General features: G+C 35.9%; 1 protein-coding gene across 10 annotated transcripts in view; it reads left to right on the forward strand.

The window, feature by feature from the left end:
• The window catches only part of LOC123563746 (uncharacterized), an 85,033-nt gene that overhangs the window by 4,307 nt on the left and 64,699 nt on the right, over nucleotides 1-16,027 (forward strand). For 9 of the 10 annotated variants that reach the window (XM_053535361.1, XM_045356729.2, XM_053535384.1 and 6 more), the window contains exons 3-9: nucleotides 2,120-2,266; nucleotides 8,408-8,560; nucleotides 10,264-10,531; nucleotides 11,565-11,884; nucleotides 12,301-12,559; nucleotides 14,564-14,650; nucleotides 15,031-15,060. In XM_053535361.1, coding sequence (XP_053391336.1) covers nucleotides 2,120-2,266; nucleotides 8,408-8,560; nucleotides 10,264-10,531; nucleotides 11,565-11,884; nucleotides 12,301-12,559; nucleotides 14,564-14,650; nucleotides 15,031-15,060 — 1,264 coding nt within the window. The remainder of the gene's footprint in view (nucleotides 1-2,119; nucleotides 2,267-8,407; nucleotides 8,561-10,263; nucleotides 10,532-11,564; nucleotides 11,885-12,300; nucleotides 12,560-14,563; nucleotides 14,651-15,030; nucleotides 15,061-16,027) is intronic. The other variant, XM_053535368.1, reaches the window with a different exon arrangement.

The raw sequence follows: 16,027 nt of genomic DNA on the forward strand, positions 1-16,027 counted from the left end.
CAGCTGACTACTCCACATAGCTACATCACTTCACACAGTTGCACTTCTCCACATATCTACATCACTCCACATATCTACATTACTCAACATATCTACATTACTTCACATAGCTACATCACTTCATGCAGCTACATTACTCCACATACCTACATTACTTCACATAGCGACATCACTCCACACAGCTGCACAACTCCACACAGCTACATCACTTCACACAGCTGCTTTACTCCACCTATCTACATTACTTCACACAGCCACATTACTCCACATATCTGCATTACTCCACCTACCTACATTGCTTTACATAGCTACATCACTCCACAGCTGCACTACTCCACACCGCTACATCACTTCACACAGCTGCATTACTCCACATATCTAGCATTGCTCCATATATCTACATTACTCCACAAAGCTACATCACACCACTTATCTACATTACACCACATAGCTGCCTCAATCCACACAGCTACATTTATCTACATTGATAAGTAACTCCACATAGCTACATTACTCTCAACCACGACTGCACTGCTCCATACAGCTACATCACTTCACACAGCTACATTACTCCACATACCTACATTACTCCACATCGTTAAATCACTTCACACAGCTGCATTACTCCACACAGCTGCATTACTCCACATATCTACATTACTCCACATAGCTACATCACTTCACACAGCAGCATTACTCCACATATCTACATTACTCCACATATATACAGTACTTCACACAGCTACATTACTCCACATACCTACATTACTCCACATATCTACATTACTTCACATAGCTACATCACTCCACAGCTGCACTACTCCACACTGCTACATCACTCCACATACCTACATTACTTCACATAGCCACATCATTCCACACAGCTACACTACTCCACACAGCTGCATTACTCCACATACCTACATTAAATCACATAGCCACATCATTCCACACATCTGCACTACTCCACACTGCTACATCACTCCACATACCTACATTACTTCACATAACCACATCATTCCACACAGCTGCACTACTCCAAACCACTTCACACAGCTGCATTACTCCATATATCTACATGACTCCATAAATGTACATTACTCCACAAAGCTACATCACTTCACACAGCTGCATTATTCCACATATTTACATTACTCCACAAAGGTACATCACACCACTTATCTACATTACTCCACATAGCTGCCTCACTCCACACAGCTACATTTATCTACATTGATAAGTAACTCCACATAACTACATCACTCCACACTGCTACATTACTTCACACAGCTGCATTACTCCACATATCTAAATTACTCCACATATCTACATTACTTCACATACCTACATAACTTCACATAGCTACATCACTCCATAGCTGCACATGTCCACACTGCTTCATCACTCCACATATCTATATTACTCCATATATCTACATTACTCCATATATCTACATTACTCCACAAAGCTACATCACTTCACACAGCTGCATTACTCCACATATTTACATTACTCCACAAAGCTACATCACACCACTTATCTACATTACTCCACATAGCTGCCTCTCTCCACACAGCTACATTTATCTACATTGATAAGTAACTCCACATAGCTACATTACTCCACATAACTACATCATTCCACACTGCTACATTACTTCACACAGCTGCATTACTCCATATATCTACATTACTTCACATAGCTACATTACTCCACATATCTACATTACGCCACAAAGCTACATCACTTCACACAGCTGCATTACTCCACATATCGACATTACTCCACATATCTACATTACTCTACAAAGCTACATCACACCACTTATCTACATTACTCCACACAGCTGCCTCACTCCACACAGCTACATTTATCTACATTGATAAGTAACTCCACATCCACATAACTACATCACTCCACACTGCTACATTACTTCACACAGCTGTATTACTCCATATATCTACATTACTTCACATAGCTACATTACACCACATATCTACCTTACTCCACATAAGTAATTGTACTTAGCATAAATATTGAAATTTTATATCGTTTTGGTCACTTTTTACTGAAGAAGCCTTGTGATGATAAAAAAAACATGTACTATCTGTATTTCCAGATTGAATCAGTGCAGAAAGGTCAAGAAGAATTGAAGAAAGCTCTGTCTGACCTTGAAGCAGCAAAAGGGGAGGAAGAGATTGACAAATGTCGGACTGCAGTACAGGAGGCCAAGGAGAAATCCGAGAAGGCCATAATGGTTTTACAGGTATGTGATTAGCAAGTATATTTACAGGTATATGATTAACAAGTGTATTTATAGGTATGTAATTAACAAGTACTATGTAATTAACAATGTATTTACATGTATGTAATTAACAGGCGGTATGTAATCAACATGTGTATTTACAAGTATGTAATTACTATATGTATTTACAGGTAGATGAATAATATGTTGTATGTAATTAACATGTGTATTTACAGATATATATTTAATATACCAGTAATATTTATGTATTTACAGGTAGATTAATATGTTGTGTAATTAACATGTTTATTTTCAGATATGTAATTAACATGTTTATTTTCAGATATGTAATTAACACATGTATTTACAGTTACATAATTAACACATGTATAACATTTAATCTGCCATAGCAGGCCCGTGTCCAGGATATTTTTGCTGGGGGGGCTCAACTTGGGGTGGGTTCGGGAGGGGTATATTTTTTTAATATGGTACATGAAAAGATGCATTTTCCTGCTACCTGAAACACCTTTAAGGATGCATGAATGTATTATATATTTAAGGAAAAGTCTATTTTTTAATCATTTCATCGAGCCTTTTCAATGTATGTATAATTGTACAGTCACAGTGTATGAACTTCATTTTTCTGTATTATACCCAGGTCTCAGTGTATTGGCTCTGATATCTACCAATCCAATGTATAACCAGCTACCAGTAATAAAGAAGCTAGTGGTTTGAAAATCAACTTTATTTATCATAATAAAACAAACTATATGATTGTTAAACTTACAAAGTCTGTTGAGATCAAATAATCTGTAATAATATTAATTTCTTCATACTGACACTGATATTTTCTCAGAGAAACATTTTCTCTCTGGGCTCATCTCAGCATTAGAGATAGAGGCAAGAGATATTGTAATTTTTTTTCAGAAAGTGGTATCAGAGGATTGATTTTATGGCCAGGTGCTTTACATTTAATGACTCTAACGACTAATGCCAGTCTTTATGATTGTCAGCAATAATTATACTACATTTTAATTAAATGAATAAAATTTCATTCATTCTACCCTTTTCTTTCAATCATAATATAAAAACTTTTTTCAAATTATTAAAAATATTTAAAAAATAAAATAAATAATATGTGTAATTTCATAAAAAAGAAAGTTATCAAAAACTGCTCAAAATTGATACACAAAATGACATGATTTGTAGAAAAATGATTTACTAAGTTCACAAATAAGTATTAATAATAAAATGAATAAAAACACAAAAATATTTTTTGAACTTTTTCTGCATTTCTTGTGTTCTAAGGAAATATAATGAAAAACTGCCCACTACCCAATCAAGTACCTCGTTAAAAAAGCAACCATCAATTAAGCACATGTACAGATAAACTTTTACCTGTAACATGCCTGGGGCTAATTTCCACTACCCGACACGGTTTTATGGCTTTTATGTATTGCTGTCAAATCAAGCCAGTTGCACTGGTGTATAAATTTGTTAATTGAGGGGCCCATAGTAATAAAAATCGTAACTAGCCAGCCAGCTGGGGGGGCCCGGGCCCCATGGCCCCCCACCTGGACACGTGCCTGCCATAGCCTTGTATTAAGTTCTATTTTTTATGCAGTTGAGTATTCTATCCTGGTTGGTCAAGCTTTCAGTTTCAGTCATATTATTTCAGTTGAAAATGATACATTTATGATTTCATGCATACCGTAAATAATTATGTACTGTGAGTCCAATGATAAATGTTACTGTTGTTTTTTAGCTCACCTGTCACAAAGTGACAAGGTGAGCTTTTGTGATCGTGCGGTGTCCGTCGTCCGTCCGTGCGTCCGTCCGTGCGTGCGTCCGTCTGTCCGTAAACTTTTGCTTGTGACCACTCTAGAGGTCACATTTTTCATGGGATCTTTATGAAAGTTGGTCAGAATGTTCATCTTGATGATATCTAGGTCAAGTTCGAAACTGGGTCACGTGCCTTCAAAAACTAGGTCAGTAGGTCTAAAAATAGAAAAACCTTGTGACCTCTCTAGAGGCCATATATTTCACAAGATCTTCATGAAAATTGGTCAGTATGTTCACCTTGATGATATCTAGGTCAAGTTCGAAAGTGGGTCACGTGCCGTCAAAAACTAGGTCAGTAGGTCTAAAAATAGAAAAACCTTGTGACCTCTCTAGAGGCCATATATTTCACAAGATCTTCATGAAAATTGGTCAGAACGTTCACCTTGATGATATCTAGGTCAAGTTCGAAACTGGGTCACATGCCGTCAAAAACTAGGTCAGTAGGTCAAAAAATAGAAAAACCTTGTGACCTCTAAAGGCCACATTTTTCGTGGGATCTTTATGAAAGTTGGTCAGAATGTTCATCTTGATGATATCTAGGTCAAGTTCGAAACTGGGTCACGTGCCATCAAAAACTAGGTCAGTAGGTCTAAAAATAGAAAAACCTTGTGACCTCTCTAGAGGCCATATATTTCACAAGATCTTCATGAAAATTGGTCAGAACGTTCACCTTGATGATATCTAGGTCAAGTTTGAAACTGGGTCACATGCCATCAAAAACTAGGTCAGTAGGTCAAATAATAAAAAAACCTTGTGACCTCTCTAGAGGCCATATTTTTCATGGGATCTGTATGAAAGTTGGTCTTAATGTTCATCTTGATGATATCTAGGTCATGTTCGAAACTGGGTCACGTATGGTCAAAAACTAGGTAAGTAGGTCTAAAAATAGAAAAACCTTGTGGCCTCTTTAGAGGCCATATATTTCATGAGATCTTCATGAAAATTGCTCAGAATGTTCACCTTGATGATAGCTAGGTCAATTTTGAAAGTGGGTCACGTGCCCTCAAAAACTAGGTCAGTAGGTCAAATAATAGAAAAACCTTGTGACCTCTCTAGAGGCCAAATTTTTCATGGGATCTGTATGAAAATTGGTCTGAATGTTTATCTTGATGATATGTAGGTAAAGTTTGAAAGTGGGTCACGTGCCTTTAAAAACTAGGTCAGTAGGTCAAATAATAGAAAAACCTTGTGACCTCTCTAAAGGCCATATTTTTCATGGGATCTGTATGAAAGTTGGTCTGAATGTTCATCTTGATGATATCTAGGTCAAGTTCGAAACAGGGTCATGTGCGGTCAAAAACTAGGTCAGTAGGTCTAAAAATAGAAAAACCTTGTGACCTCTCTAGAGGCCATACTTGTGAATGGATCTCCATAAAAATTGGTCAGAATGTTCATCTTGATGATATCTAGGTCAAGTTCGAAAGTGGGTCACGTGCCTTCAAAAAGTAGGTCAGTAGGTCAAATAATGAAAAAATGTTGTGACCTCTCTAGAGGCCATATTTTTCATGGGATCTGAATGAAAGTTGGTCTGAATGTTTATCTTGATGATATATAGGTCAAGTTTGAAACTGGGTCAACTGCGATCAAAAACTAGGTAATTAGGTCTTGAAATAGAAAAACCTTGTGACCTCTCTAGAGGCCATACCCTTGAATGGATCTTCATGAAAATTGATCAGAATGTTTACCTTGATGATATCTAGGTCAGGTTTGAAACTGGGTCACGTGCCTTAAAAAACTAGGTCAGTAGGTCAAATAATAAAAAAACCTTGTGACCTTTCTAGAGGCCATACTTTTCATGGGATCTGTATGAAAGTTGGTCTGAATGTTCATCTTGATGATATCTAGATCAGGTTTGAAACTGGGTCAACTGCGGTCAAAAACTAGGTCAGTAGGTCTAAAATTAGAAAAGTCTTTTGACCTCTCTAGAGGCCATATTTTTAATGGATCTTCATGAAAATTGATCTGAATGTTCACCTTGATGATATCTAGGTCAGTTTCACGTGTGGTCAAAAACTAGGCCAGTAGGTATAAAAATAGAAAAACCTTGTGACCGCTCTAGAGGCCATATTTTTCATGAGATCTTCATGAAAATTAGTGAGAATGTTCACCTTGATATCTAGGTAAAGTTGAAAACAGGGTCACGTACCTTTGGAAACTAGGTCAATAAGTCAGATAATAGAAAAACCTTGTGACCTCTCTAGAGACCATATTTTTCAATGGATCTTCATGAAAATTGGTCAGAATTTTTATCTTGTTAATATCTAGGTCAAGTTCAAAACTGGGTCACATGAGCTCAAAAACTAGGTCACTATGTCAAATAATAGAAAAAACGACGTCATACTCAAAACTGGGTCATGTGGGAAGAGGTGAGCGATTCAGGACCATCATGGTCCTCTTGTTTTTTTTAGTGAGCCAAAGGCTCAGGGTGTGCTATTCTGATCACTCACCGTCTGGCATCCGGCGTCAGTAAACTTTTACTTTAAACAACATCTCCTCATAAACCCCTAGGCCAATTTCATCCAAACTTCACAGGAATGTACCTTGGGTGAAGCTCTACAAAAACTGTTCAAGGAATTGAATTCCATGCAGAACTCTGGTTGCCATGGCAACCGAAAGGAAAAACTTTGAAACTCTTCTCAAAAACCAAAAGCCCTAGAGTTTAGATATTTGGTGTGAAGCATTGCCTAGTGGACCTCTATGAAGAATATACAAATCATGACCCCAGGATCAAAATTGACCCCGCCCCAGGGGTCACTTGGTTTTACATAGGAAAATCTTAAAAAATCTTCTTCTCAAAAACCAGAAGCCCTACAGCTTAGATATTTGACATGTAGCGTTGCCTAGTGAACCTCTACTAAAATTGTTCAAATCATGACCCCTGGGGTCAAAATTGACCCCGCCCCAGGGGTCACTTGATTTTACATAGGAAAATCTTCAAAAATTTTCTAAAAATAAACCAGAAGGCCTAGAGCTTAGATATTTCACATGTAGCATTGCCTAGTGGACCTCTACAAAATTTGTTCAGGTTGTGACCACTGGGGTCAAAATTGACCCCGCCCCAGGGGTCATTTGATTTTACATAGGAAAATCTTCAATTATTTTCTATAAATAAACCAGACGGCCTAGATCTTAGATATTTAACATGTAGCATTGCCTAGTAGACTTCTACAAAATTTGTTCAAATCATGACCCCCGGGGTTAAATTGACCCCGCCCCATGGGGTTACTTGATTGTACATAGAAAAATCTTTAAAATTTTCTAAAAATAAATCAGAAGGCCTAGAGCTTAGATATTTCACATGTAGCATTGCCTTGTAGACCTCTACAAAAAATTTTCAATCATGACCCCCGGGGCTAAAATTGACCCCACCCCAGGGGTCACTTGATTTTACATAGGAAAATCTTCAAAAATTTTCTAAAAATAAACCAGAAGGCCTAGAGCTACGATATTTCACATGTTTCATTGCCTAGTGGACCTCTACAAAATTTGTTAAAATCATGACCCCCGGGCTTAAAATTGACCCGCCCCAGGGGTCACTTGATTTTACATAGGAAAATCTTCAAAAATTTTCCAAAAATAAACCAGAAGGCCTAGATCTTAGATATTTGACATGTAGCATTGCCTAGTAGACTTCTACAAAATTTGTTCAAATCATGACCCCTGGGGTTAAATTGACCCCGCCCCATGGGGTTACTTGATTGTACATAGAAAAATCTTCAAAATTTTCTAAAAATAAACCAGAAGGCCTAGAGCTTAGATATTGGACATGTAGCATTGCCTAGTCACTCTACAAAATTTGTTCAAATCTTGACCCCCCAGGGTCAGATTGACCCCGCCCCAGGGGTTACTTGATTATACATAGGGAAATCTTCATAAATTTGCTAAAAATAAACCAGAAGGCCTAAATCTTAGATATTTGATATGTAACATTGCCTAGTAGACTTCTACAAACTTTTTTCAAATCATGACCCCTAGGGTAAAATTGGCCCCGCCCAAGGGGTTACTTGATTGTACATCGGAAAATCTTCCAAAAAATTTCTAAAAATCATCAGTTTGACATTTGAAACATGTAGCTCATATTACTCAGTTGAGCGATCCAGGGTCATCATGACCATCTTGTTTTAAATATTCCTCAGTTCTGTTGGAGAAGGAAAATCTTGGGGTTTTTCCTTTCAATGGTAACTGTTACTTCTGTTAACTCAATCAAAATTCTTTAGCAAAAACTTCAGATGTTTTGTGTAATAAGCAAATTGTTTGGCAAATAACTTAATTTTCTTGGTAAAATATTTTAGTATATATATTATGCATGTTTTTTGTTAGGTTCTAACCAAAGTTAATACAGAGCTGCAGTTTGCTCGCAATGAACTGGAAGAGGCCCTGGAAAAACAGGAAGGTGACATCAACGAGGCCAGGAAGAGGGTTATGTGGTTGGAAGACAGAATTGGCATACTGTGTGGGAAAGCCAGACTTAGGGTAAGTATTTTATGTCTCATAATCATTGATCTTCCAAGTGTAGGTTTTTTTTTTTTGTTTTGTTTTTTAAGATGTATCCATTTTTATGCTCCCGGCATCTACTGATGTGGGAGGCATATAGTGATTGTCCTGTCCATCTGTTCATCCGTTCGTCCGTCCGTACGAGGTTAACCAAATGGGACCGTTTGGTCTAGCATCAATACCCCTAACTAGAATGACTTGATACTAATGCAGATGTAACCTGTGACCATTCCTCATCTTCAGACATCACCTGACCTCAGTTTGACCTTGACCTTGTTTTGGACTTAGGTTGCTTTGTATCGACAAGGATGCCACCGGGGGCATCAAGCGTTTATTGAACGTAGCTACTTGTTTATATATTTGGACATTTCATTTTTTACCCATGGACCCCATTGGAAATAAGCTCTTAACTTAATGGGTTATCCATAGGATTATAGTACTTTTTTTTTTCTTAACCTTCAATAGTTGTCTCCCTTTTGATCATAAGTAAAAGTATGCTTTGATATTAAGTTTGATACGCAAACCATCTGACATGTTTTAAGTTTTATAATATCTTGTTTTAATGGAGATTTTTTATTAATTGTAACTTTTGTCTGTGATACTTAACTTAATTAATTGTTTGTCTTATATATATTGTGTACTATATCCTAAAATAAATAATAAATAAAAAAATAGAGAATAAAGAAGCAGACACATTGCATTGCAGGCTGAAATATAAAAAGTGATTGGCCCAACCTGTGTTTAAAGAGAAAAGTGGGCATTGAAAAGATACACTGTGTATTGGGAAATGGGCAGAGAAAAGATACACTTTGTTTGGGGAAATGAGCAGAGAAAATTATTATATATACTCTTTGTATGGGAAATGGGCAGAGAAAAGATACACTTTGTTTGGGGAAAAGGGCAGAGAAAATTATTATATATACACTTTGTATGGGGAATTGAGCAGAGAAAAGGTACACTTTGCATGGGGAATTGAGCAGAGAAAAGGTACACTTTGCATGGGGAATTGAGCAGAGAAAAGGTACACTTTGTATGGGGAAATGAGCAGAGAAAAGGAACACTTTGTATGGGGAAATGGGCAGAGAAAAGGAACACTTTGTATGGGGAATTGGGCAGAGAAAAGGAACACTTTGTATGGGGAATGGGGCAGAGAAAAGGAACACTTTGTTTGGGGAAATGGGCAGAGAAAAGGTACACTTTGTATGGGGAAATGCATGGGCAGAGAAAAATGCAAGAAAAGACAACTGTGTATGGGGAAATTGGCAAAGAAAGATGCAAGAAAAGATATACTGTGTATGGGGAATTTGGAAAGAAACAGTTTGTATGGCAAAGTTCTTTTAGGCAGAGAATAATAAATTATATATGGGGAAAAAGACAGAGAAAAGATACACTGTATTAGGGAAATAGGAAAAGAAAAGATACACTGTATATGGGAAAATGAGTAGAGAAAAGATACAAGAAAATATACACTATGTATGGTGAAATACACTTTTTATGGGGATATGTGGAGAGAATAGATGCACTGTTTATTGGGAGAGAGAAAATATAAACTCTGGATAGGGAAAGAGAAAAGAGATGTTGTGTATGGGGAGGGAGAATAGATACACTCTGTGTTAGGAAATTGGCAGAGAAAAGATTCACCGACTATAACAAACTTTCAAACATTTTGTTCTGTAAAATAGGGTCAAGCAAGCCAGAAACCAAGAGCAAAGAGTTTTAGGTCTCCAGAAAGGTCATATAGGTCAAGGTTAGGTAGTGCCACAGACAGTAGCGACAGTGAAGATGGGTATGAAAGGGGCCGGCCATTGCGTATGGGACGTAACATGTCAATAGAAGTTAGCGAGGTGACTACACGTCGCGCGGGCATGTACTCCCCAAGCGAGTCAGGCTCAGATTATCCGGCATACCAACAATCAGCACGTGCAGGCCTGGCAGATACACCGTCTTCAGGTAGAGAACTTCAATGCATTATCAATATCAATTTATTGTGCAAAGTTTGTAAAAGGGTGTGAAGAAGGTTTGTTATGGTTAAGAAAACAAATGTATTACACTAAAAAGGGTCAATACTGTTCACTGAAAGACTGCCTTTGACATGTTGTGGGTTTTGTTACTAGGTAAGTTCAGTTGAATGAATGAAATTTGGTGAAAGTTTGTCTTTTGTTCATACAATATCAAAAATGGCATTTTTCACTTAAAGGCACAGATCTCCAGATTTAGATTAAAAATGATCTTTCTTTTAAATTGAAGTTTGGTCATATTATGAACATTAGAATATGAGTTTTTGTTTCTAAACTATCTTAAAAATGCCAAATCAAGAAAACAAATGCATAAGTCTAAACCTTTCCCGCGGTCTTTACCAATACACCATGTGGAATATGTTTTTAATGATTGTTAGATATAGATAGTTATAATTAAGGCAGTTTGCCTTGAGTAAAGCATTACAAATGCTTTTCAATTTTCAATGTAAAAGTTAGTAAAAACAACTAATTCTCTTGTGTTTCCATAACATACCGGTATAGTCTGTCTCTTTTTTGTTATTGTACGATCAGGAGAACAGTACCCCATGGAGGGTAGGCCACTTGAAAACTTCACAACAGAAATACATTGTAATATAATTAGAAGTCATTTGTTTTATTTTACATGATCAAAGTTGTCGCATTTTGTACAAACAGTAACTAAAGATATGACATAGAATGTTGGAATAAGATTCAGTTAAAAAGATAATGAACAGTTAATTTTCTAAGGTTAAAATTTTCTGTATATGGTGTAAAGAATTTTTTTTTTCCAATAAGAAAACTTAAAAAGAACATGGCACAAAATGCCTAATTCAATTACTGGTAGGGGTCATTTACTCCTAAAAGAGTACACACACTTGCTGAAGTGGAAAATTTTTTAAGTTTATGTTTGATGAATAATGTTGAAATCACTGGAAGAAATTATAGGTTTATGATATTTCACTAGAATGTAAATGATACTGTTTCAGGTGCAGAATCATACTTAATGGCACAGCAGAAAATGGGGATCATGAAGGGTCCAAGCATGATGTCAGGACCAGGGATGGGGGACAGTGAGTCTGAATCTGAAGACGGCATGCCTCCTATGATGCCAGGGATGCCACCAATGTCAGGACCAGTCCTGGCTCAGCCAAGACAAGTTGTGGAGGACTCTGGTTCAGAGTCTGATTCAGAATACAGAGATGCACCTCCCCCTCCACCTGTACATCAAGGGGAGGGGTATTCTGTCCTCAAACCTGCAGGTTATATGGCACAACAGGAAACTGAGAGCTCAAAATTTGAGGAGGAGGTTAGAGCATATTTCTTTTTAATCAGAACAGAACAGAACAGAACAACATATTTAATTGAAATATAAGCATTTCAGCTTATCGTCTGTCACAGTAATGTTTTAACAAAAGGGAAACAGAAGAAAATGAATGTCATGTACATATACATGTTACTGTAAACGTACTACTGCAATATTTGTTTAATTCAGGAATATTTATACTCCTGTCTCTCATTTTATATGTCTTAGAAATATACTGGTACTATTTATTGAGTTTATGATATTCCTTCACTGAGTAATTTCTTTGATATATATGACACTCAGCTAAGAGGTACACTTTTTTGGCAGATGCAAATTTAGTAATTCCTCTGAAGGTTACTATCAGATACCTTTAGGTGAATTGTCTTTAAATCCTCCCTTATCAAATTATTTTCCCTTAGGCTGACACAGCTAGGAGTGAAAAAAGTGATGTTGAGTCAGAACCATACACAGGAAGACAGACAGAAGAACAAACGGATAGACAGATGGAGGAAGACACACAGGAGGTACAGGAACAAGGTGATGAAACAGAAATAGAAAGAAAAGATAAAGGAGAGGAAGGAGAAGATCTGGAGAGAGAGAAAAGTGAAGTGTCGGAACAGACAGAGACAGCCAGTTTGTATAGTGAGGTCAGCCGACAAACTGAACAAACACAACAAGGTATTCTTATTATACCTGTGTACATTTCTGTCTAGAACAAAACCTGTTTCATGTTTCTGTCTAGAACAAAACCTGTTTCACGTTTCTGTCTAGAACAAAACCTGTTTTACACTTCTGTCTAGAACAAAATCTCTCTTAAGGAGGTAGGTTACCTTGTTACAAGGGTAAATTCAAATTATTTGAACCGCAGCATTTTTTTGTATTTCGTGTAATATGAAGTTTTAACTGCTACAATCTCAATTTCGTTTGCCTCTGTCCCTTCAAGTTCAGTTTTTATCCAGGTTTGAAGAACATGACCCTCCAAAGGTATTTCATATTGAAAGAAGAAAGAAAATACGGATATTTAACACTTTTCAGTGTATTTTAGTTTCATTGATATCCGTAGAAGTCTGCATAATTGATAATTTTACTAGTATGCACGTTAGCTTTCTAATAAAAGCTAAAAATGTGTATGTCGCGGGGCTCGTGTTTCCATGGTAACGCATTTTCTCTCATTTTTAAACAACTTTGTATAAAAATACGGGTTTTCGACGACTTCAGTGTCATTCTGTTAATGTCCAACATGGAATATTTGGGTAATATCATCAGCAAAATACCAAGCACTTTACATGGTACCCTATTTTTCTCAAAGTTTAAAATAACCATGGCAACAGAGATGTTTAAAATAGCTTATATCTTGCTTTTTGTAGTACTTTCTTATAAAAAAATATTGAATAAGATTATCTTTCTAGTTAATGCAGCTTTAAAACATAGTATTTCTAACGTAAGTTATATTTTCGTGTTATTTGGATTAATTCAAACAAATTTCACAGCTTAGAATACTTACAACAGTACCCCTAGTCTGGCATTTTTCATGGAAAAATCGTTCAGAATGCTGTTATTTTTCTCATGGATATTGTTGAAATGAAAATAAAAAGCCGAAGCTGTGTTTCTTAAATAGACCAGTGTCAACGCTTTTTAATTTTACATTTAGCTACATAGGTCACGGGCTTCGTTCCCATGGTAACATCAATTTAATTCAAGAAACCACAATTTTCTACTGAAATTTGAACAATTTTAGATCTTTATTTAAGTATATAAGTAACAAATTATCAACAGAACCTGAAAAATAGGTATTACAAATCAAACTGCTAGATTTTTTATTTGAAAATGGCCGTAACAAGTTACCTTTCACCCAACTATATTCCAAATAATATTGGTTACCATCGTCCATTTTCTTATATTCCGCATAACATTTCACTATAACTACATAAAAGAAGCAAAATATTGATTATTATTCAGAGTAATAGACTCATAAAAATATTTCAGCAAATAATGGTTATTAGAAAATAGTTGAAATAAAGTAAATGCACAGAATTACGTACTTTCAAGATAAAAGCTATTAATTTTGCGCGGTAACTGACACGTAACGTCATGACGTCAATGACGTCATTTTAAAGCAACATTGTTTTGAAGCGTTTCTGCGGCAATTTATTCATTATTTCTACATTATTAAGCCATAAAGCATCAGATCGAAGACAGGTTCATGATCTGTTTTCAGAAGAATGAATATACAAACACATTTAGTTTGTCGTAAACGTCATCGTAAATCGTCACATTAGCTTCCGGTTGGACATGCGCACATACACATATGAAGGTAACCTACCTCCTTAAATTTCTGTTTTGAACAAATGGCAAAACTTCAGTGGCACTGCTGCCGAGATTTAGTTTGGCAGTTTTCCTCTTTCTCAATTACTAACAAGTAAAATTTTATAAACAGACTAATGGATAAGAATTTAAACATATTTATTAGCAGTAATACTTATATGAAAGGAATTTACTCTTATTTCAAAATGTCAGTTTTGTAGATTGCAGAAGTTAATAGAGAAATGAATGGTAGCACGCTTCTATATAAGAGACAAGATGACCTTTTCTTGAAAGAAAATATATATGTTGCATTTCCTTTCTAAAGTTAAATATGGTAACAATAATAAGTCTATGTGAATATTGTCTATTATAATTCAGAAGCTGATCCAGCATTTATGACAGAGGTGTCGTTCCACAAGGAGAAAACTGTCACTATAAAAACACCAAAAAGACAGACTAGGCGAGGTAAATACAGATAGCGTAAAACAGTACTACCATATAACATGTATTTACATTACTTTATATTTATTACTTTTTATTAGACTTGCTAGGAGTGTTAGGATTTATATTGCTAAATAGAAAGTGAAAGCGCTAGGAACAGAAATACTCTTCAGTTATAAATAAAGAGAAGAGTCTGCTTTTCTAATATCATTATGTTATTTGTAGGTATAAGGGCTCCATGTAGTGATTTTATTTTAATAGTATTTTCCTGCCCAGAGTCTTGATATATATTATTATTTTGTAATTAGCATTCAGCAATCAAATATTGAAGAGAAAACAGTGACATTATTTTGATATTTGATAAACAAATTCAAGAATTTCAAATGTTGTGATGTAAAATTTAGGGCCCCGTAGGGTAACGTTTCGAGATATGGGTATGTATTTAGTGTGAACCAGGAACAGATATGCTATATATGTCCGCTGCATGTGTTAATGTCTTGTGAAAGCATGTGGTCTGTTATTGCCAAGTTATATTTTTCTGAACTTGCACATTTCTTACATTCCATTAATAATGGAACCAGTGTTTGGAGAACTCAGAATTAAATTAGAATTACACAGCAACTTTTTTTGACTTAAAAATTGTGTTAGTTTTCTCAAAAAAAAAGAGCGAGAAGCTTAAATTTATGGCTTCATATGTGCTGTAAAGACTTGAATGCTAGTTCATAAAAATGTGACTTTGGTTAACTTAATACAAGCTGCTTATATACCGTAGTGCTTATTTTCACTCTAGAACGAATGATGTCTGTATTTAAACTGAATCAAGGTGTTTTCATTATATATTTAATTGACTGTGATAGATCTAGTTGTTGACAGCGAAGAATGCTGTAACAGTTTGCTTGGGAATAGAGGTAAATAAATCCAGCGTAACGAGTACCCTAAACCCAAAAGCATTTATTGATCTCTGTATATAGCACCCAACCCACAATGTAGGCTAGTTTGGTAAAAAAATTAGACCAGCTGCCCAGTTATACTTTGTATGGAAAATAATTGGAGCAGATATGAACCATGTCCTGGCATCATACGGTAAAACATCAAAAAACATTGTTGTATTCTAGACTTTTTGTTCCCATCTGAACAGTGATAACGGTATCCATAATGTAGCTGAATTCAGATGAAAAGGTGACAAAAAAGCATGAAATTCTTGTCCCAGTCAGCAGTCATTCAATGCAGGCTGTATTCAAATCATGATGGAAAATCAGTCATAAATATTGTTTGTTTAATGATTATTGCTTACTGTACAGCGGACTTTCATCGTGGAGTGAGCAAACATCATGATGCAGATTCAAATAATTTTATTCATGGCAATTTTTGATGTTTTACATTTGAGCTGTTGGCAAAATT

Source organism: Mercenaria mercenaria, chromosome 2 (assembly GCF_021730395.1).
Source record: "Mercenaria mercenaria strain notata chromosome 2, MADL_Memer_1, whole genome shotgun sequence".
NCBI classification, from domain to species: Eukaryota; Metazoa; Mollusca; class Bivalvia; order Venerida; family Veneridae; genus Mercenaria; species Mercenaria mercenaria.